Below are 23,176 nucleotides of genomic sequence, written 5' to 3'. Positions count from 1 at the left end.
TGCCATTGTGTAGCCTTTACTACAGTAAAGTTGACAGAGTAGATCAGGTAGTCTGAGCTGATCTGATGTGATTGAATGGAGGCGGAGACTAATTTGCATATTCATGGCTACACGTATACTAAATTAAGCATGGGTGTAGAGTTCCATTCAAGCGATTTTAAGACATGAGTAAATCATTTTCACAGGAAATGTTTTTTTAAATAAGTCATTTTAATTTAGTTTTAAAAGTTAAAATTATTGACTGCAGGGGAACTTTAAATTAAATGATCACAGAATTTATGGAAAATTGATGCTTTTCTCTGGGTAAGAAAAAATTTATATTTTATTCATATAAATTAAACATATACAGTATATATATATATATATATATATATATATATAATATTATAATATATTAATTAAAAATTACATTAATAAGAAATTATGAAAATTACATTAATAAGAAATTAAAAAATAAATTTGTAATTATTCGTAATTTTTTTAAAGGAAAATGAGGATCAGTTCAGCGTGTTGCAGCTTGTAGGCATGGTGAGAGGTGTTGGAGCTGGAATGCGCTACCTTTCGGAGCGGAATTTCGTCCATCGTGACCTTGCTGCCCGGAATGTTCTGGTGAATTCAAACCTGGTTTGTAAGGTGTCTGACTTCGGCCTGTCACGTTTAATGAGGGGTCTGGACCACAACATGCCCACCTACACTGCTTCACTGGTGCGTTATGGGAAGATTTCTGTAAATGTGCAATACAAAACACTATTAAATGTTCAAAAGTGTGGATGTGTGGGAATTCCTTTCATTTTCAATTCCTTGCAGTGGTGTGTCTGTTTTTAGGCCTAGACATCTTTGTTAATTAGCGCTGTCATTGCGTTTGCTCCAATTACTGTCTCTGTCTTTCAGGGGAGTAAGATCCCTGTGCGGTGGACAGCTCCTGAAGCTTTCCAGCATCGCAAATTCAGTTCAGCGAGTGATGTCTGGAGTTTTGGGATACTCATGTGGGAGGTCATGTCATATGGAGAACGTCCGTACTGGGACATGAGCAACCAAGAGGTGAGCATTATAGATTTTACAGTCACACTTGCTTTACATCCCATGCAGTCACAAAGCAATTATATAAACAAAATGGACACTAGAGGGAGTTATTAGACTGTTTGATGAGCAGTTGCATAAACAACCCACAGTAAAGAGTGTGTGTGCAGTTCACTGCTTGGGATTTAAAGTTTTCAGCAGTTCTGTGAGCGTGTGACTTTAAGCGGATTTTTGTGTATTTTTTTAGAGAAGTTTACAGGCAGCTAGAAATTTCATGACCTCAATCGGTGTGCATTCACATGTCAACCAAAATACAACATTTAATGACTATTTTTTCAGCTGCTTTAATTCCAGAGTTATTTTCCCCAGTTTTTTTCTTCATGGGGATTTCAAAGGATTATTCAATAAAGAGCTCTAAGACATGAACCAAGGTGACTAGCACTAAGCCTTTAATTTGCAGCAAAAAAGTATTTGAATGTTTAAAGGTACTACTTCTCTCTGTTTATGTATATGATGAGTCACGCAGGTACTGGGATACTTTTCAGCGGTTGGCGTCTGGGATTACATGAAGAAGCTGAAAAAACTGAGACATACTAAATCCAGAAGAAATGTGGCAACGTCTCCAGGATGCTTGAAGATACCTGCCTGAAAATGTCTCGGGTTGTGACTGTAACCCTCGTTCCCTGAGAAGGGAACGAGACACTGCGTCGATGACGACACTTTTGGGAATGCCCCTAGCGTAGCGCGTCTGAAGCATGAATTAAACTATTCCAATCCTGTTTGGCGTTGCGTCATGACGTAACATGTGACTGCATACACGGAAGCTACAAAGGGACACCGGCACACAACAGAGATGGCTTTTGCGATGAAGCAAGTCGTTCCCAGGCAGGGGAAGGCATGGCGAAGAGACGCAGTGTCTCGTTCCCTTCTCAGGGAACAAGGGTTATAGTCGTAACACGAGACGTTCCCTTTCAAGGGAACTCGCACTGCGTCAATGATGACACTTTGGGGATGAGCACCCACTATGCCACAACGAGCCCTGCCTGTCCCAGTGTGAAGCTGCGCACAGGCACACTTAAGATGAGAGCACTAGAGTGCCTAGCATAGAAAGAATGTCCAGGCTATAGAATCTGATAAAAGTATGAGGGGTGGCCCATCCTGCTGCTTATCGCACACTTCTTGGATCGGGGCCCCTGAAAGGAGGGCTCGAGAGGACGCCATACCTCTGGTTGAATGAGCCCTCACGGCCAAAGGTGAAGGCAAGCTGATCACCTGATAGGCCATAGAGATATTCTGAAAGATCCAGTTACTGATGGTCTGTTTGGATGCGGGAAGCCCTTTCTTGGGCAACCCGAAGCACACCAGCAACTGATCTGACTTCCACCATGAAGACGACCTCTGGACAAAAATCTTGAGAGCTCTGACAGGGCAGAGCAAATTAAGTCTTTCTTCATCCGCCTTCACGTGAGGTGGGGGATGAAAAGCCTTGAAAGGCCGTGCCACATTAGATGGCACTTTAGGCACATAGCCCGGCCTGGGATGCAAGATAGCCTTCATATCGCCTGGAGCAAACTCCAGGCCCCTGTGAGATATAGAAAGAGCCTGAAGATCTCCTACTCTCCTCAGAGAAGTAATGGCTAATAAATAAAGCAACCTTGAAGGAAAGGTTCTTGGCCTCAGCCGACTCCAGAGGTTCGAAGAGGGCCTCAACCAGCCCTTCGAGAACCACTTCCAGGTCCCATGTGGGAACTCTGATACAAGCCGCTGGTCTCATCCTCCAAGCCCCACGGAGGAAACGTACGACCAGCTGATGTCTCCCCAGAGGCCTATCACCCAGAGGAGAGCTCCCTCGACAGGATGTCTGCTCCCTGATTCTGGTCCCCTGGACCATTTTATCTTTTTTTAAAATGTTTTACAGTGATGGCCTGGCCTAGCTTTACCCTGGTCACCGTGGCCAGGATGGGCTCGATCTGTGCAGGCGACAGTTGTGCCCGCATCGTAACCGAGTCCCACACCACCCCCAGAAACGAACGGAAGGACCCGATATTGGAACGCTTCGCCCCTGAAAGCGAACCTCAGGAACCTCCTGTGAGATGGAAGGATTGATATGTGGAAGTATGCATCCTTCAGATCTATCGTGACAAACCAATCCTCGGATTTGATCTGACTCACGATGGTGTGGAATAGTGAGCATCTTGAACCTGAATATCCCTAGAGACCGATTCAAGTGCCTTAGATCTAAAATTGGACGCAACCCCACCATCCTTCCTGGGAACTATGAAGTAGCGGCTGTAAAACCCGGACTCCTTGTCTGGCGGAGAAACACGTTATATTGCCTTCTTTATCAGCAGGTAGTTTACTTCTTGTTCCAATACCCAACCCTGCCTAATAAACTCTGCCTGGCCACAAGCCTGTGGGGTAGACAGTGCAGCGTGCGTTCGCTGGAAACCGATGTGTCCCGAAGCGCACCTGACGGCGAGATACAGACATCGATTTCCTGAGGGCTCCCTAGAGGGGAGGCTCCTTCGGTTTCGTTCTCAACACCCTGAAGCAGAGGACCGGCAGAGAATAATCGAAAACGAATTTCGGTGTGCGGACGCGAACACTGCCTGGCTGCAAGCCGTTAGGGTAGACACTGCAGCGTGCGTTCTCTGGAAACCGATGTGTCCCAAAGCGCACTTGACGGCTGCATTTAATTCGGCATTTGTACTTGACGGCATTTAATTCATCAGAATGAAATGATTTTAATTAATTTAAATGTTAGTTCATCAGAATTAAATGCAGCCATAAACACCAGACAAGTGAAACAAAGTCTGAATGATAGGCTGAGTTAAAATATCTAACTGCTCTAGCCAGATTAATTTATTTAACCGGCCTCATAATCTACACATTGCCTCGGCAACGCGAGATACAAGCTGTTTATGATACATGTCGACTTTTTTCCCTCGAGAAGGAAGTCAATAGGCGCGAGGCTGAAACACCCGAAAGCGCACGTCTTTTTCTTTTGCTATACGCTTCAAAATATTTCTAAATGAATACAGCCAGCACCCTCAAGAGCCGACTGTGGATGCCTCGCATCCAAACAGTATCACACACCGATCGCCTGTGTCACCTTCCGAAGTTTAACGTGGGCAGGAAGACACATGCTTTCAGCTATGCTTATTGGTAACAATTCAAGTTCCTACAGGACAAACAACACCAAATAGGACAGACAGTTTGCTTGCTTCATCGCAAAAGCTAACTCTGTTGTGTGCTGGCGTCCCTTTGTAGCTTCCATGTGTGCCTTCACATGTTACGTCATGACGCAATGCCAATCAGGATTGGAATAGTTTCATTCATGCTTCAGACGCGCTACGCTGGGGGCATTCCCCAAAGTGTCGTTATCGATGCAGTGTGAGTTCCCTCGAAAGGGAACTATGTGCAAGTGTACTTAGGACTAAAGCTTTTAAACTCAAAGGGTGATTGTCAATTTTGATTTGATTTAGTTAATAGAAGTTAGTTGAAAATAAAATAATTTTGACAATATTTTCGAAAGCATCCTCACTTTACAGCATTTTTACACTATTTTTAACTTTTTACACAAGTGACTAAAACTTTTCACACTGTAGATTTGCAGGCTGGTTTCTGCAAGCATCTTGGAGACGTTGTTGCAGTTCTTCTGGATTTAGTCTGTCTCAGTTATTTCTGTTTCTTCATGTAATAACAGATGAACTCGCTGATGGTGAGATCAGCTCTCTGTGTGGATCATACCAGCTGTTGACAGACTCCTGTGCATGTGTCAGGTTCTGGGTAGATGAAGTAGGAGGCGAACACGAAGATGATAAATCAAAGGTTTTAGTTCTCAATATAGCAAATACAAGAAGCAGGGAGCGTGTGCTCAGAGCATAGACTAAACCAAACATAAACATTGACCGACAAGTGAAGAGTGAAAACCAGGAACTTAAATACACACACAGATGAACACAAGACAGGTGATGCAGATAATGATGATGATGAACAGGTGGGTAATGAAGGGAGTGAGTTCAGGTGTGGAAACAAGGAGGATTCTGGGAACAGTAGTGCAGACAGGACGATGACAGACCGTGAATGTGACAGCATGCAAAAATCTCACTGGATTATTAGAATTAATGGCAAAAGGAATGTTTGGAAATGTAAACTGATATTTCCTATGTGTATATGAGGGGAAAATGAATCATATTTGTTTTGCATTGTTGCACTCTGTTACCAAGTATTTCCATAACACCCTACTAAATGAGTTTTATTTCTCATCTGATTTCTCTTTTCTTTGCGGTTTTTGCTAGTTTTCAGTTCCTCTTTCCTCAAAATCATTGTCCATTCCTTTTTTTTTTTTTTTTTTTTTTTTTTTTTCTGTGACTCATACAATGAAACACTGCTCTAAGCGTCATGTCTTCCCTAATTCTCCTCTCTAGGTGATGAAGGCAGTGGTCGATCAGTACCGTTTACCTGCTCCGAATGGTTGTCCCCCGGCTCTTCACTCTCTAATGCTGCAGTGCTGGCAGGCCGACAGGCAGGACCGGCCAGGCTTTGACTCTCTCCTGTCATCCCTTGACCGTCTCATTCGCCACCCTGCCTCCCTAAAGGCAGAACACAGCCGGTGAGATGCTCAAAACTACATTTAGCACTTTTCATTATTAAGGAAACATTGTGTTTCATCTTTTACAATATTTTCCTCTTTCTTAGTCCCACCCAGCCACTCTTAAGCCCCACCCCTACTGACCTCTCATCAGTGTCAACAGTCGGTGATTGGCTAACAGCTCTAAAGATGGACAGGTATAGGGATGCGTTTGAGAGAGCACAGTACCACAGTCTGGAAAGTGTCAGCATGCTCACTATGGAGTAAGTTTAAACACACTTTTCACACTAGTTTGTCCACTTACAATGTCCAACATATTACATAACTGTCAGGAGGATTTTCAATTTTTCTTCATTTTTTCAGAAATAAAAATTCTCAGCACAGAGCCCTTACCACCATCTCTAATTAGGGGCCAAACACCAAAGGTGCGGATGCACCAATTGTATCTGTTGGCGTTCTTATTATTATTATTAGGGGCCAAGCACTGAAGGTGCGGAGGCACCTATTGCATCCGTTGGCATTCTTATTATTATTCTTCCGTTTCTTCTTCTTCGTCCGCCATGGACATCTAGTTTCAGGGCAACGCCACCAATAGATACCAATTTTGCCATAGTCAGCCAAACTTCCTGTCCGCCATTTTTATTTTATTTTAAAACCTACTGTTTCGAACTTCCCCTAGACCGTTTGTCCGATTTTCACCAGAATGGAATCGTATCATCTCATCTCCAGACCGTACCGACTAAAAGTTATGGATTTCGTGTTGATAGACAAAACTGTTTTTGTATACCGCAGCAGCAAAGTTGAGGCATGATGCCAAAATGACTATTCAGGATTTATCTCTGCAATGCCTTGACATATTGACACCAAACTTTGTATGTGTCATTGTCACCTCACTCTGACCACTCCACATGAATTTCGTAGTTACGCCACCTATTGGTCAAAAGTGATAAACCGTTAAATCATATTTTATTGCTCATCGCTCAATTGCTCATTGTTGCAGTTGGTCTGAAACTTTCAGCCATGTTGGCATATCTTATCTTCTTCTTTGCGCTTGGCCCCGATAATTGATGTTTGCAGCTATATTTATTTTGTTTAATAGCATTCTGTGATGGACATTTGTAACACTTTTGGAATTAAACGGCCAACTCCTTTTTTTGCTAATTTCACAGCTAGCATTTTATGCATTGTAAATACACCCAATTGAATCATATTTTCACAATTCTTTCATAATTTGCCATTTTCTTTTTTCTTCTTCTTTATTACACATTACATCTCATATTTCATCCCTGTCTCTTTGGTAAACAAGTGCATAAAAAAAGCTTTGTGGGGCAATTTTTATTTTTTTATTTTATATATATATATACTGTGTGCATATATTCTGGGTTTGAAATTAAAGCCCGCCTAATACGGGTGGATTTCAGCAGTTGACACACAAACCTGTTTCCCCTCACTCACTCATAATTTGCTCCGGATGAAAATGGTTGGTGTTACCGGGCTTGAATTTCAGCGTGGGATTGAACGTATTGCACATAATTTTACTCATTCCCGCAGATTTTTATGCTCACACCCAAAGTGCGTGCAGATAAAGCCACCTCTCAGGACTAAATTGAGTTCTTTTCGCTACTTATTGACCTTAAACAGCTAAAAACACAAAAAACAAGGTTACACTTTATTTTAAGGTGTCTTAGTACTCAAATGTATAATTACAGTGTAACAGAGTAGTATCAAGTAACTACTTGTACTTACTGTAGGGTTTGGATTAGTTTTTGGTTTAGAGTTAGTTTCATGTAATTATGCATCATTTATAGTTATTACTATAGTAGCTACATGCAACATATGTGACAATGACACTAAAATGAAGTGTTACCAAAATAATGTCAAAAAGCCGGTCTCGGCGAATCAACTGTTTTGCTTAATATTTTTGTGGAAACCATGATGCAATTCTTCTTCAGTATTCTTTGAATAGAAAGGTCAGAAGAACAGCCTTTAATTGAAAATCTTTTGTAGCATTATAAATGTCTTTACTGTCACTTTTGATTAATTTAACATGTTCTTGCTGAATTAGAGTATTAATTTCTCTTAAAAAAATGAAATATTGGTGTATTTTATTTCCATTCTTTGTTTAGTTTCTAAAATGTAATTAGTTTTATATATTAATAAAACAAATACAAAACTATTTTATTAATATTTTAAGATTAAATGTATGGATCTGGGACAAGAGTAATATAATCAAATCTATACATAAAAAATGTTTTAAGTTTAACTTTTCATGTTTCTCTCTTTATCACTCAGGGATGTTCAGGCTCTCGGAGTGAATCTTCTCGGTCATCAGAGGAAGATCGTAAACGCGGCGAAGCAGCTCAGGACACACCTCACTCAGGGACATGTGGAGGTCTAATGCTTCCTACATTGTGTTGACACAGCAGTGCATGCTGGGATATCTATCCCACAAGAACACTGGAATAGAGACGAGGATGACAAAAAGAGCCTTGAGTGAAAGAAGAGTTTTATGAATTATTCTCCCATCTGTTCCACCCCTTGCTGAACTGTTGTCTTCCACATTCTTCTTTTGCTTACTCCTTCAGTGTTACACTACCTCTCACTTTCTTACTTATCAGTTCATTACTTGATGCCATTCAGTATGAACTTGCGCCTTAAGAACACAAAGCTCACAAAGAGAAAGCTCCTTCACAATCAGTATTTTGCATTGTTTTCCAGGAAAAATATATTTAAAAAATATATATTTTGACAGCTTGTCAATTATTTTTTACCCTTTAAAAAAAAAAAAAAAAAAGTGTAAATATTCCTTTCAGAAAATACACTATCATTAAAAAGTTTGAGTTCTGTAAGATCTTTTAATGTTTTTTGAAACATTATGCTCACAAGGACTGCATTTATCAAAAAATGCATTTTTTTTTTATAATGTGAAATATTATTAAAATATAAAATAACTATTTTCTATTTTAAAATGTATTTTATTCCTGTGATACAGTCTTCAGTGTCACATGATTCTTCAGAAATCATTCTAATATGCTGATTCGCTGCTCAAGAAACATTTAGTATTATTATCAGTGTTGAAAACAGTTGTGCTGCTTACTATTTTTGAGGAAGCCGTGACTCATTTTTGAGGATTCTTTGATGAATCAAAAGGTCAAAAGAGCAGCATTTATTTGAAATAGAAATCTTTTGAAACATTATAAATCTCTATACTGTAACTGGTTTGATCAATTAAAGGTGTCTTTGCTGAACAAGTATTAATTTCGTTATCTATTCAAAAAACTATTTGGCAATGGTGTAAGAAAAATAAACAATATTTTCTCATTATATACAGAAAAAAATATATACAGTTTTTTTTTTGTCAAATGTCAATCCATTTTGTGTAATGGATGTTATTTTTACTGGAAAACAAAAATATTATACAAAAATAAGACATTTAGAAAATAATTTTTGCACTGTATGCTAAATGTATGGCTGTATAATATCATACAGTATTTACAGTAAGTTATTCAGAGACAAACAGTGAAGTTTTAGCATTTTGCAAATATAAAGCATACACAAGGCCACAGTAGTTCACTGCTTACCTATGACTGAGACCTGTGACGTTCTATCTTCTCACCTGTGATAATCATTTCACATACAAAGGCACATCTGTGCTACTGTGAGCCCATTCCCTTCACCCATCCTAGTCCTGTCCACTAGCAGGTGTGTTTTTCTACACCCCGCAAATGATGTAGCATTAAGAGACACTGTAATATATATATGAGCATTGTGAAGTAGGTGTTGCAGTAAATGTGATCTACAATTACTGGCTGAAGTGAAAGCGAGAGATGTGTGTGTGTGTGTGTGAGAGAGAGAGTGACATTTACATTACGGATGGAACCGTTTAGTGCTGCTGAAGTAAATCAAATTGTGTTTGTGCGTGTGAATGGATTCATCTGTAAAGAATTATGTAAAAAGGGAGTGTATGATCATGTATATTTGAATCTGTTTGATTGTACAGTTGTTCACCACTGTTCCACTACTGTCCAATTTTGTAAAATATATATGATTTTGTTTAAAGATGACGACTGAATTTGTTTGTATTGTCTTCAAGCTCAAAAGTCTGTTCTCATAACGCTGCTGAAATGACCCTCTTGTTTCCCATAAACAGCACAGAGTCAGCAATATGACAGCTATCAGACACCGATCAGTGTGTGTCAGCTTTACCTGGAGGTGGATGAGATACTAAGAATGAGATCAGAGTATGATATGATAGGGGTAATGGACACAAAATTCACACATACACAAGTTAACTACTTTAACTGAAAGTAGGTTAAACATGCAGGTTTTTTTTTTTTTAAGAAATTAAAACTTATTCAGCAAGGATGCATTAAACTATGGAAGCTTGTTTCTGCTACTGAATATAAAGTAAAAAAGGTAATTGCGACTCTTCAATCTCACAATTCAGACTTTTTTTTCTTGCAATTTCTCACTATTGTTACTTTATTTCTCAGAATTGAGTCTCTATTACCTTTGTATTCCGTGGCGGAAATATGCTTCCATATTAAACTGATTAAAAGTGACAGTAAAGAATTTTAACATTATTACAAAAAGAATTCAAATAAATACATCTCTTTGAAACTTTCTATTCATCAAAGAATTCTGAAAAAAAGCATCACATTTCCACAAAAATATTAAGCAGCACAACTGAAAACTTAGGGGAGAAAAAAAAGACATGCTGGGTTTTTTTAAAAGTCCTTATTATAGTACATACTGTATTATGCGTCAACCATCTCTATATGTTGCAAAACAAAAGCATGCACCCACTTGTTTTTGTTGCTAAACAAGTCCTACACTGTAAATTATTGATGATTATTCAAAATGTCGCACATACTGTAGCATTATGTTTGTGAAAAGCATCCTGCAAAGACTTAAGTGCAAAAATAACCAAAACTCTAGATTCATGCTACACTTTGACCTTATTGAACTTAACTGAAACTGTTCATTAAATCAATGCAACAAAATAAGTTGTTTGCAAACATTTGTGGTAGGCAGGATGAAATCACAATAATTTGCACACAGAAATCTTACAACATCTTAACATAAAAAACAACAGTTGTAACTCCCAAAAGCAGTCAAAGTAAAACACATGCCTTGGTTATCAGGCTGTTCTGAACCTCCAAAATAACATTCAGCAAATATGTGCTATTTAATGCAAAACAACACATGACTAAGATAACTGGAAGAAGAAAAAAATAACATCCCTTACTTCACAACATGCGGTCCAACTAACATTCTATAGATAGTATCCCATAATGCGTTTTTGAGCCCTTTACACAAGCCATTTAAAACACTATTGACCAACCATTATGACTCATGTACCTGACCATCAAACATTTGTCTTTTACACTATCAAAACTCACCTGAAACTTACTATTTATGTTAATCAATGGCATTTAGCCAAATGTAAAACCCTTTGCAAATGTATACATTCAAAGTTGATATACAAAATATATCAGGTTTCATTTATGTCCCCACTGACACTGTTCTTTTGGTTAACCAAAACACTTATTTCTTCTTTGTGATGTAAACATACAATTAGGCCTTGTTTTTTTACGTCTCTAGTGTTTGACCACTATGTATTATGCCTTAAATGACCCTTTATTACACATCCACTGATGTTGTTTTTGCTTATAATGTCCGCTTAATCCCAAATTGTATCTGAATGCAAAAAAAACGTTTAAAAAATGTTAGTAAAAGTGTGCTTTATGGACATAATTGTAACCAGTAGGAAACTAGATAATCAAACATTGGTAATCTATTGCTGGAGCACTGAAAGGGGCTAACTGGAATTCAACTGGTCACGTGACTATTTACATCATGTAAAAATGTTCACCTGAACTCAAGACCATTTATAAAAAATAAAAAATAAAACCATTTATTTTATGTGGACAACTTTTTGCAAAATGCATCAAGAAATCTTTTCGAAAGTTATGTTAATGTTACCGGTGAAATTAAATAACGAAAAACAAACGAAATATTTATGTGAACTAGGCGTACTCGATGGTTAAAACAGTAACAGTTACTACAGTACACCATATTTTACGTTAAACTAGACATGTGTTTCGCTCCTTTTTTTTTTTGGTAGTTACCACATGAAAACGTCTGCTTTGGAAGGAAAGCCTACGTGCAAAACATCATTTACATTAGGCGACCTTTAGTGCGCCAAAACAAGTGCTCTGTCCTGTTACGTTGAAAGACGTGGTGAAAACAATTACAAAACCAGTTTATGCCTTGACCTGGTGGGGGGTGGTATCTGTCTGACCAGTCCTTCACCACATTACTGAGATAAGAAGTCTTGTAGCCTAGTCTGTCACTGGCCAACAACAAGGAAGACTCTTTGGTTTTATGTGGATTTAGGCCTGAATGATCCAGTGTTCAGTGGAGGAGAACAAACGCTCATTGATCGCACAGTTGATCGGACGTTGGGCCCTGCACCTCAAAACCTACCGCGTTTACATTAAGGTGAGTGTTCCGGCCACTGACGATTGTTTTGAATCATCTGGAACATCCTGGTATTCCTCAGCTGGTTTGGAACAGGTTTGCAGTACATTTATCTGACACAGTGTTTTTAAAAGTGTTGACTGATATGGTTTTGTTTCAGGTAACGTTAGCTTACTCATGATGATTGGCGAGGACCGGAAAATATGGACCACGGACCAATCTCGAAACTCCATAGAGGTATACAGTTGAAAGCCCCTTTAAGTTTTTCTTTAAATCCAATCAAGTAGACTACTTAATTTAAATAAATAAATCCTAAGAAAGTAATCTTGAATATTAAAGGATTTGTTTAAAGCTAGTATTTAAAGGGAAACATTTTAAAATTCTGTCATCATTTACTCACCCTCAAGTTGATCCAAACCTGTATGACTTTTGTTCTTCTGCTGAACACAAAAGAATATATTTTTAATCTTATTTTGTAATCAAACCATTGATGGACCCTATTGTCTATCATTGTATGGGAAAAAATACCCCAAGTCAATGGGGTCCATCGGCTGGTTACCAACATTCTTCAAAATATCTTACTTTGTGTTCAGCAGAAGAAATAAAGTCATACAGGTTTGGAACAACTTGAGGGTGAGTAAATGATGACAGAATTTTCATTTTTGGGTGAACTATCCCTTTAAGTTGTTAACATAACATTTAACTAAAAGCACAAGTATTTAACATAACTGTCCCAATCTGTCCTGAACTATTGGGTCACTCACTGAGCTCCTAAACATCAGAGTCCTCTTCTATTGTCCACCTGTGTGAGTGACGTCCTCCTCCCTCCTTTCTTGGCTCAGCTTAAAGTATAAATACTGATGTCAGACTGCTTATTTTTCTATTGTCCACTGACACTGAAACAAACATGCTATACACCAATTACTAAAAATAACATTGGAATAACGTCTTTAGGATTTTTGTAAGGTAGGTGAATATTGCTTTGAATGCAGGCATCTTGTAGCAAGTGCATAAATAACTGATTGTAATGTTATGAAAGTGGATAGTCTGGAAACTGGTTGTTTTTCTGCATTTTTTTATTCAATTTGGCCGAAGATTTGTAAAATATTGTTAACTTAAAAATGTGCTTTGTTAATTTTGTTCTATTATTATTAGTTGTAGTAATAATTATTATTTAATTAATATAGTACAATAATTTCTTGTATATGTATACTTATACAAGAAAATATATTTCTATATTAATTACTATATTATTAAATAACACAGATAAAAGGAATTTAAGTGTTTGAGTACATTGTACAAAAACAGTTCATCAAAGTTTGTGTAATAATCATTTTTAAAAGAATCGTTACATTTAAAGGATCTTTTTAATTATGAAGATAACGTATACTGATTATAAGTAATGTTGAATGAGCCGATGAGGAGGGAAACCGCTTCACCTGCATGTTAATTTAAATATGCAGAAATTCCTAATACATTTTTGAAAATCACCTTTTTCTTTTTTTTCTGTCAGTCTTTTTGGTCTCACACTCCTCCAGAAACCATGTCACCAGCCATCTCCAGAACTGCTGCAGGAGAGATAAATCACTGGTGGAACCAACTCAAGTTCCGCCTTCATCATAGAAAAGGATGGAATGAAATGTTGGATGAGACCTTCCTCATGCACAACAAAAAGTGAATAACTAACTATTATCAATATAATAAATTAGGCACTACATTTACATTTCAAGAAGGAAATGCTAGTGATTGCAAGGCAGTAAAAGAATAATGCCAAAATCCTGATAAGTTTAGGATTTCGATTTTGATTCTGTATAAATATATGTAATGTTTGTAATAATTTAACAGTGTAAATCAAAAGGAGATTTAAGTTTAATCTTAAATATCTTAATTTTTTTACTTAATTATTTACTAAATGTTTTAATGGAGTCTGGATTAATTACAGAAATTTGTGTAGAAATTAAGTAAATTAATGAAGGAAAATAATGTTAAAAGAATATCAACAAGCCTTGCAAGCACTAATAAAGGGAAAAGATGTCCTGATTTCAGCTCCCACCTACGGTTGTAGTCATGTCTCTTTCTGTTCTGCAGAGTAAATGACATCCCCCTGTTTTCCGCCACTAAGGAGAATAACGCAGCCTGCATAAAGAAACTGCTTGACTGTTCATCTACAAATATCTTTGAGAGAGGTAAACCACAGTTTTTGCCATTATTTGCCATTATATAACTGGCACATTGAATGACAAACACATCTGACTCTGTGTGTGCGTTCCAGGTGAGCTTGGAGAGACGGCTCTGCATGTTGCTGTGATGAATGATAATTTGGAAGCGGCTGTGGCATTAATGGATGGAGCACCTGAGCTCATCAACGAGCCTATGACCTCTGAACTCTACCAAGGTCGTTGTTTTAACAAATCGAAATGTTCCTCAAACATTAAAAAACACAATTTTGTAACTATTTGTTCTAGAAGATCTCATGGATGTATGCTGTGATTGACAGGTTTAACAGCCCTTCACATTGCTGCAGTTAACCAGAATGTTAACATAGTCCAGGAGTTGATAACAAGAGGGGGTGATGTAGCAACACCCAGGGTCACGGGCATGTACTTCCGAAAAAGAAGAGGAGGACTTCTGTACTTTGGTGAGATGGATGTTTCTCTTCTATTAATCGTCTTTAGGAATTATTTTTATTAAAGGGATGCTTCATCCAAAAATGAAAACTCTCTCATCATTTACATGCCATTCCCAATGTCATATTTCTTTCTTCAGATTACACAATTTTTTTTGAAAAATTGCCACTCCTTTGATGCTTGAAAAACCACACACAGCAATCGTGACGTTAATCTCAGTAGATGCATGTATTCTGTGAAACGATAGATGTGTGTAAGAAAAATACTATAAATCATTGCTTCCAGGCTACTGTCATACAAGACTTCATGATGTAAGTATGTTGCGAAGCTCACGCGAGAAGTGGCATCCTCTGTTCTTCCATGCAAATTTAACACACTTATATTTATGACAAAAAGCTGAACTTGTGAGCGCGCCTAGGGTAGTTCGCCGGAAGCGTTGGTTTATTACTTTTCTGACACACACCTATCGTTTCACTTAACTATGAAATTTGATTTCTATTTTTGATTTGAATCAATTATATAAATCAAATCAAGATCACTTCAGAAGACATTGATTCATCCACTGGGATCGTTGTGTGTGGTTTTTCAAGCATCAACCTATCGGCACCCATTCACTTGCATTAGTTTGTGTTTATGTGAAGAAAGAAAGGCATACATCGAGAATGGCTTGAACTATCCTTTTAATTAAAAATATGTTAAGTTGAAATGTAGATGAGCATCAAGAGAGATGACTATTACTATTTCCCATGACTGTTACATACATATTTACATAGAAACATTAATAAATAAATTGTGTAAATGTAGGTGAACACATCCTGGCATTTGCAAGCTGTGTGGGTAATGAAGAAATTATGTCCATGTTGATAAAAGCTGGGGCCAATATTCGGGCCCAGGATTCCCTTGGTAAGAGAAAAGAACTTACTGGCCTAATTAAATGTTTTACTCCCAATTTGACATGTAGATCTGCAAATGTGTTTGTAACTTTCTTTCTCTCATGAACAGGTAATACCATCCTGCATCTGTTGGTTTTGCAGCCCAATAAAACAACTGCATGTCAGATTTTTGACATTCTGATGTCACAAGATGCAGATCTGGACGCCTCAATCCCTCTAGACAAGATTCCCAACTACAGAGGCCTCACACCATTCAAACTCGCTGCCAAGGAGGGCAACCTTGTGGTGAGAAAGAGATCTTTTCATGCACCTCTTCCAAAAACATGCATCTTTTCTGTCACAGGATTGCAAAGTAACATTTTGCAGCTTTTAAAGAGCATGGGCGACTGTTTTTGTGATGCTGCACAGGCCTTCCAGCACTTGGTTAACCGAAGACGCATTATTCAGTGGAGTTTGGGACCATTGACCTCCAACCTTTATGACCTTACTGAGATTGACTCCAGGGTGGATGACCTCTCAGTGCTTGAGGTTATTGTCAGCAGTCCGAAAAGAGAGGTGTGTAAATGTGTGCAGGACACATTACAGCATATCAAACAGGCCTTGACAAAGAAGAACAGGACAAACTCAGCTTAAACATTAATGATAATAAATAACAGACTAAGCCAAAGTGCTTTAGCTGGGGTGTTGTTAGTTCATCTCTTAACTAAGTGCTTTGTGCATCGTCTCTGTCTCAGGCCAGGAGGATTCTTGAGTTGACTCCAGTGCGACAGCTTGTAAGGCTGAAGTGGAATCTGTATGGGAAACATTACTTCAGGTGCCAAACTATCACATACAATAAAAACACATCTTTTTATTTAATTAATAAACTATAGAAAAATGTTCAGCTGTTTCAGGGTACGTTTACACGTCAATGATGTACGGTACTAAAAACAGAAAGGTTTTTCCTTTGCGTTTTTTCGCAACTAAAAAAGCTGTATTGTGCTGTCAGGCCAGTAGTTGGCGATGTCACTTTATAAAGAAACACCACAAGCCTATAGTTTTCACAAATTCAAGTTTTTGTAGTTTACACAGAGAAAATATCGATATCATTTTCAAATACTTGCACTTTAAAAACCCAGTCAAAAGTTTGCATTTCAGGCCCTCAAAACGCTGTTGTCGTGTAAATAAACGACCAAAACTGATCAAAAGTTTTCAGTTTGTAATTGAAAATGGTGTTAAACAAATATGCAGATCTTTGGTTATTTTTACTAGTTTAAATCAAGAAATCATTACTCAGATATCTACGTTTCTTTAATTTCTTTGTCTTAAAAATCCACAAATTTTTTATTTTTGTGTTAATTACAAAAATGATCAAGTGCAGATAATCTTTAAGGCAACTGGTTTGTCTGGTTTTAGGTCAATTAATTACATTTTGTGATGCAATTATTATATTATATTACTATTATATTATATTATCTACTTGCATTGTAGTCCAGATACACATTTTAATCAGTTCATGCGTTCCCTGGGAATTGTTGCATGCTTTACTGTTTGAGCTACAAATTATAGTATATTATATCAAATGTAATATCATGAAAATATAATTATGATATAATTATGTCCAAAATGTAGTGTAATGTGACGTGGAGGTTTAAAGGAACATTTTTCTGTTCTCATTGTCGTACCTGAATTTTTTTTTTTTCTGTTGACTGTCAAAACGGCGTCAAACTTTCCACATATTCAGCATTTTTTCTGATTTTATCAGAAAACATTTCACTTTGATAGCAGTAGTGTGCAATGAAGCCTTACACAATATATGAAATGATGTTTATAATTTCAGTCAAACTAATGATGTTGCACTATTAATCTGTTTACAGGTTATTAATGCTGGTGTACCTGCTGTACATTAGCATATTCACTTTGTGTTGTATATACCGCCCCCTGAAGGACATTCCTGAGAATTACACCAAAGCAGACAACGACAACACCATAAAAATACAAAAAAGCTTCACGGTGTGAAACATTATTATTTTTATATTTCTGTATATCAAAGCACTTTTATATATGTTTGCAAGTACCTAATTTCTCTCTCTGTGTTTGTGTGTGTTTAGGAGAGCTATCAGACCTATAAAGATCACCTGCGTTTAATTGGAGAAATTATCAGTCTCATAGGAGCCATCGTTATTCTGCTGATAGAGGTCAGCAAAATTTCCCCACACAACTCAGTCTGACTTTAAAAACATTATACTATGAAATGTAAAGTGTTATTGGTATTATGCCAAAACACTCATACCTTATGTTGAATCATTTTCAGATTCCCAGTATTTTGAAAGTGGGGGCTAAACGCTACTTCGGCCAGTCTGCACTTGGAGGCCCCTTCCATGTCACTTTGTGAGTTTATCTTGTTGTAAAGTCTATTATCACAGGGGTTTTCAAATGGGGTCCAAGCATGGGCGTCAGTTTGGTTTGAAATGTGCTGGGGACAGAGACGCATTCGGAAGTGCAATTTCAGAAGTGCTGGGTACAATGACGCATTCATTTTTTTTCTCTCTTTCGTGCATGTTATGTTTTGAAAGACGATGTCCTGTAGCTCAGGCACTTTTCAACAGGCCCACCCAAAACTTTCAAAAAAAAGAAAAGAAAAAACTTTTACTATAGCCTATTCGAATTTTGTCAATAATTATAAAAAAAAAAAATCGCCAATAAGCTCATAATTTGTGCTAAAATAGTGTTTAGTTTTAAAAACCATTTTAAAAAGCTGGTTATATTTTGATTTTTTTGCGCAAGTTCAGCAGACAGTGAGGTTCGGGTTTGTTCCGATCAGAGCTCGTGAGTGGAGAGCGCATTTCTGAATATTCCGCTCCGCTCGTTCATTCCGCAGGGTCGCTCGCTCACCAGATGTCCTGTTGCCTGGTTCGAAATCGAAAGTATGTGGAATAAGGGCTGCTTCCGCAGTGGCGGTTCTACATTGAGTTACACCCTGGGCGAGACCCGCTTCGAGCCGGCGGCGCCGCCCCCCCAAAAATGCCGCCCCAGGCGATTGCCCGGTTTGCCCGTGCCAAAAACCGCTACTGTGCTTCCGACTAAAAGTTTTTTTTTCTAGTTAGTAGTTGTTCATTTAAGTCATTCGTGGACAAATCGCCCCTTTATATTAATTTAATTACTTATAGCCTACAGGATATAATGAGCGTTTACGTAATATAGCCGCACTCAAGCGCACGACCGCACGCATAAAGCTTGCCAAAAAGGACCGGTAAAAGTAATGATTATGAATGCGTCTAAATGTGTCTAAATACGCTCTGAATGTGAATGTGCATTATACGCTGAGTTTCGGTTCATTTATGAGACAAACTCCAGTTCACTTGCCGGCGCCTCCATGTCGTGATTCTGCTATATTTACTTCTTATTTATTAAATCCAGGCAATTGGTTCACGAAACATCGATTAAAATGAAGATATAATTAATACAAAACGAAATTCAATTTAAAGAAAGGCAGCTGTTCTGTTTGAGGTCTCTGTGAAAGTTTTAAAGCAGTCTTTTAGTGCCGCTTTCAGAGCGCTCACGTTGACACGCTCAGAACTGACACGTTGTTTTTTCCCTCATAAATGCGAACACGAAAAATAAAATAAAATGAATATTATAATGTTTTTTTGTTGGGTCAGACAATGATTACCAAATTTCTCTCTCATATTGCTCCTCATAACCACTGAAAACGGTAAAAAAAAAAAATTTGAACCAATAGTCAAATTAATATGGACTGAAGTTAAAAGTGGTGGGTACAAAATGACTCATGACAAAATCTGGTGGGTACGCGTCCCCCCCGTCCCCCCCGAAATCGACGCCTATGGGTCCAAGAACCCAATATGTATCACAATATACTGTAAATATACATACATTTGTTTTGTTTTTTACATAATTGAAATGACAAAGCTGAATTTTTAGCATCATTACTCCAGTCTTCAGTGTCACATGATCCTTCAGAAATCATTCTAATATGCTGATTTGGTGCTCAAGTAACATTTCTTATTATTATCAATGTTGAAAACAGTTTTTCAGGAATCTTTGATGAATAGAAATTTCAAAAGAACAGAATTGATTTGGAATATATATTTTTTGTGACAATGTAAAAGTCTTTATTGTCACATTTGATCATTTTAATGTGTGATTGCTGTATAGAACTTGGTCCATAGCTAGGGGATAATCATATTGGAGGGTTTGGCATCAAAATATTTGAAAACCTCTGCATTTTTGTTGAATGAAATCAGTTTGACTCACATCCATTCACTTATACTGAATTTCCTTGCATTTCTGCGACAGGATAAGCTACGCGTGTCTGGTTGTGATTTTGTGTGTGATGCGCACCACTGGAATGGCAGGAGAGCTTGTGCCGATGGCTTGGGCTCTGGTTCTCGGCTGGTCCAATGTTATGTACTTCGCCCGAGGTTTTGAGATGCTGGGACCCTATGTCATTGTGATTCAGAAGGTGGAGCATTTTGCTGAGCCAGCCTCTCACTGTTGTCGGTTTGTAGACCCAGCATAGCTTAATAATGTATTTGTGTGGATGTTGTTTTGCAGACAATATTTGGAGATTTGACAAAGTTCATGTGGTTGTCTCTCATCTTCCTCATTGGATCCTCAACCGGTTAGTTCAAATACAGTTGCATCACCATATCTTAATGCGCAGTGCTGGGTAAATTGCTTACAAATTGTAGTCCGTTACTGATTTCAAATTACATGACGATACAATACAATCGGACTACTTTTAGATGAGTTTTGAATAGGATAAACTTGTACCAATTTGATATAAAAAATACAAAGAGAATGAAAATATGCCATTTTTTATCATCAACAACATTAAACTTTAGCCTAAATTACATTACATAAGGGTTTCCTGGGGTTTGTGAAGGAACTAGAAGTTGATAAATTAATTTATACAACTTTTTGAAGGCATAAAGCAGTAAGCTTTTTTTAGAATTAAATTTTTTATAATAAGTTATGAACAATTTACTGCATTTTATGAATCATAAAAAGTAAATGTAATCTGATTATTTAATCTGACCTTAATAGACCTTAGTCAGGGTAGCGCCATATTTAATTTTTGACAGGAATGAATATGTGGCTGTGAGGGAGAGAAGTACGGCGTATGATCTAGTGATCTAGGACCTTTATCCCTCACAGCCTCGTTTTCATCCGCATTTAATTGAAAACTGTATCCTGACTAAGGTTTATAATCTAATTACAAGTACTTAATTTTTGGAATCTGATTACGTAATACAAATTACAAATAATCAGTTACTACCCAGCACTATTGTGAGTTTGTAATGTAAATAATGACTTCCTTGTCTCCTTCCTCGTCTCCTTCCTCAGGCTTGTGGGTCTTCTACATGACTCAAGAATCTTTAGCTTTACCGCCATACCGCTCGTTCCCCATCACCGTCTTCACTCAGTTTGAGCTGAGCATCGGTCTGATAGACTTGCCAGTGGATCACACTCTCTACACACATCCAGTTGTGCACTCTGTTCACGTCTGCTTCAGCGTGGTCTCTTACATCCTCCTGTTCAACCTCCTGATCGCCATGATGAGCGACACGCAGTGGAGGGTCACCCAGGAACGTGACGAACTCTGGAGGACACAGGTTGGTATTGTAGCTAGACTAGTTCAGTCGCACATTTATTGTTCTGGAAGCATGTTGGGTGAAAATGGGTTTCTCTGTTCACAGGTGGTGGCCACTACTCTGATGCTGGAACGGAGGCTATCACTGCGCTTGTGGCCTAGACTGGGTGTCTGTGGCCTGGAGTTTGGCCTTGGAGAATGCTGGTACCTCCGGTAAGGACACCCGGAATCACAAAGTTAATACAAAAGCATCACGAAACGCTCAAATTTTTTTCTTATTCTTTCATAATATCTCTTGATACCAGAGTGGAGGATCGCAATGATCTATTGGTGCAAAAGATGAGACGCTACGTTAACGCATTCTCTAAGGATGGAGAATCAGCCAAGGAGAAGGAGGAAACAGGCAAGAGCGACAGTGGAAATTATCCAATGCAAAGCCATTTTACTGAGAGCAACATGGCTAGAACCAAAAGGAGGCCAAAACAATGCTGGCAACTCATTCGCCAGAGTATAGAATGTGAAAAGGAAGAAAATGTGGATTGCCCGGATTTCAAGTACATCTAAAAATGGCCCAAGATCAAGTAGAAATGTTTAGGTGAAATGACATTGCTAATATTTAATGGGTTCCTGTTACATTATTCTGTATTATTTTATTGTTTAATAATATGCAAACATATAGATATGCAACATCAATATTGTTACATGTAAAGGTGGAAGTTTAATTAAGAAATACAAAAAGAGACATTTCAAAAAGAATGTATGCGCAATTCAGTACATTATCATGTGAATATTAGCCATATTTAGTGCATATAAACCAGCTTTGTGTAAATGATCAGTACAGTTAGAAATGAGTGCAGTTGTAATACAAATAAAACTATTCTAAAAAGTTTCTAAAAAAAATTTTTCTGCATCTATGCTTCATGGCACGCTTAGAGAAAAGATAATTAGATTAGGTGTTGAGTAATGATATCCAGATGTATAGTTGGTTTTGATTGGTGTAGTTGATCTTCTGACATCTAGATCTTCTGACAGATGTACTGTAAATATAACTTGCACTGAGATGGGCGCCAGCTCTGTTCAGGTGGGTTATTTGCAGCCAGAATGGCACAATCTCCAGGAGAGGAATCTTTTTCCCAATATCTGTGTGCACACGGAAGAAGCATAGTCAGTTATTAGCTACTAAATCACATTTAAACAAATACATTCATTTTACAATCATTGTATGTTTTTGTAACCATATGATTAATTACTCATGGTGGCTTGAAGGACAAGGTGTAAAAAGTGCCTCCTCGAGTTTATTTCCTATTTTTAATTTATATTTTTCTGCTGCAACAACAAAAAATTTGGCAATAAGTTACATCCCTGAATTACATTTTTTATATCCATATTATTATTACTGTCCACTTAGAAAACTTAATGTTGGAACTAAACTTAAACATTTTGGTTACAATAAGGTCTTATTTGTTAACATTAGTTAATCCATTAACTAACATGAAATAACAATTAACAAATATTTTTACAGCATTTATTAACCTTTGTTAATGTTAGTTAATAAAAACATTCATGGTCATGTTAGTTCACTGTGCATTAATGTTAACAGATACAATGTGTATATACTTACAAATGTAGTAGTAAATGCTGAATTAACTAATATAAATAAGTTAGATGCTGTTGCAGTATTGATCATTGTTAGTTCGTTCTCAAGTCTCACGCATTGGCCGTGAGACACACGCAATTCAACCAGTTCACACGCTCACACGCCACACCGTGTATTTCTCACGCTGAAAAGGCAATGCCAGCCAAGTTGTCCTGCAAGCTTTATATATAACGCTGTATAAGAGGCGCAGGCACACTAAGGCCCCGTTTACACTGCCAGTGAAATGTGACCCAATTCCGATTTTTTGCTCACATGTGACACAGATCGGATGTGTTCTATGACAGTGTAAACAAGAAAAAAACGCATGCA

At 37.7% G+C, this 23,176-nt stretch overlaps 3 protein-coding genes across 11 annotated transcripts in view; 2 read left to right on the top strand and 1 right to left on the bottom strand.

The window, feature by feature from the left end:
- Nucleotides 1-9,678, top strand: part of ephb6 (eph receptor B6) — a 56,210-nt gene extending 46,532 nt beyond the window's left edge. For all 5 annotated transcript variants that reach the window (XM_082151013.1, XM_082151012.1, XM_082151015.1 and 2 more), the window contains 5 exons: nucleotides 487-705; nucleotides 892-1,041; nucleotides 5,451-5,635; nucleotides 5,722-5,877; nucleotides 7,907-9,678. In XM_082151013.1, coding sequence (XP_082007139.1) covers nucleotides 487-705; nucleotides 892-1,041; nucleotides 5,451-5,635; nucleotides 5,722-5,877; nucleotides 7,907-8,012 — 816 coding nt within the window. In that variant the 3' untranslated portion in view covers nucleotides 8,013-9,678. The remainder of the gene's footprint in view (nucleotides 1-486; nucleotides 706-891; nucleotides 1,042-5,450; nucleotides 5,636-5,721; nucleotides 5,878-7,906) is intronic.
- Nucleotides 1,097-23,176, bottom strand: part of LOC309484678 (C-type lectin domain family 2 member B) — a 36,676-nt gene continuing 14,596 nt past the window's right edge. For 2 of the 5 annotated variants that reach the window (XM_082151024.1, XM_082151025.1), the window contains one exon: nucleotides 21,835-22,350. In XM_082151024.1, coding sequence (XP_082007150.1) covers nucleotides 22,227-22,350 — 124 coding nt within the window. In that variant the 3' untranslated portion in view covers nucleotides 21,835-22,226. Of the gene's footprint in view, nucleotides 2,737-21,834; nucleotides 22,351-23,176 lie in introns of those variants that run through there. The other 3 variants (XM_082151022.1, XM_082151021.1, XM_082151023.1) reach the window with 3 other exon arrangements.
- trpv6 (transient receptor potential cation channel, subfamily V, member 6) lies at nucleotides 12,938-22,099 on the top strand. Its single transcript, XM_082151018.1, has 17 exons — nucleotides 12,938-13,063; nucleotides 13,611-13,771; nucleotides 14,186-14,283; nucleotides 14,370-14,492; nucleotides 14,595-14,735; nucleotides 15,529-15,627; nucleotides 15,727-15,902; nucleotides 16,026-16,172; nucleotides 16,352-16,431; nucleotides 17,474-17,609; nucleotides 17,708-17,794; nucleotides 17,911-17,987; nucleotides 19,914-20,079; nucleotides 20,172-20,238; nucleotides 20,964-21,232; nucleotides 21,317-21,423; nucleotides 21,516-22,099. Exons 2-17 carry the CDS (start codon nucleotides 13,641-13,643, stop codon nucleotides 21,772-21,774), a joined length of 2,163 nt encoding a protein of 720 aa, XP_082007144.1. The 5' UTR covers nucleotides 12,938-13,063; nucleotides 13,611-13,640; the 3' UTR covers nucleotides 21,775-22,099.

Source organism: Leuciscus leuciscus (assembly GCF_965113295.1).
Source record: "Leuciscus leuciscus genome assembly, chromosome: 20".
NCBI classification, from domain to species: Eukaryota; Metazoa; Chordata; class Actinopteri; order Cypriniformes; family Leuciscidae; genus Leuciscus; species Leuciscus leuciscus.
This window is presented reverse-complemented; position numbering and strand designations above follow the sequence as displayed.

What these genes read in the sequence shown, in the direction of transcription:
- trpv6 (XM_082151018.1), top strand. Translation starts at nt 13,641, where the DNA reads ATGTCACCAGCCATCTCCAGAACTGCTGCAGGAGAGATAAATCACTGG. An exon ending in GACCTCTGAACTCTACCAAG is followed by an intron (nt 14,493 to 14,594) that starts GTCGTTGTTTTA and finishes TGTGATTGACAG; the next exon opens with GTTTAACAGCCCTTCACATT. An exon ending in TCAGCAGTCCGAAAAGAGAG is followed by an intron (nt 16,173 to 16,351) that starts GTGTGTAAATGT and finishes TCTCTGTCTCAG; the next exon opens with GCCAGGAGGATTCTTGAGTT.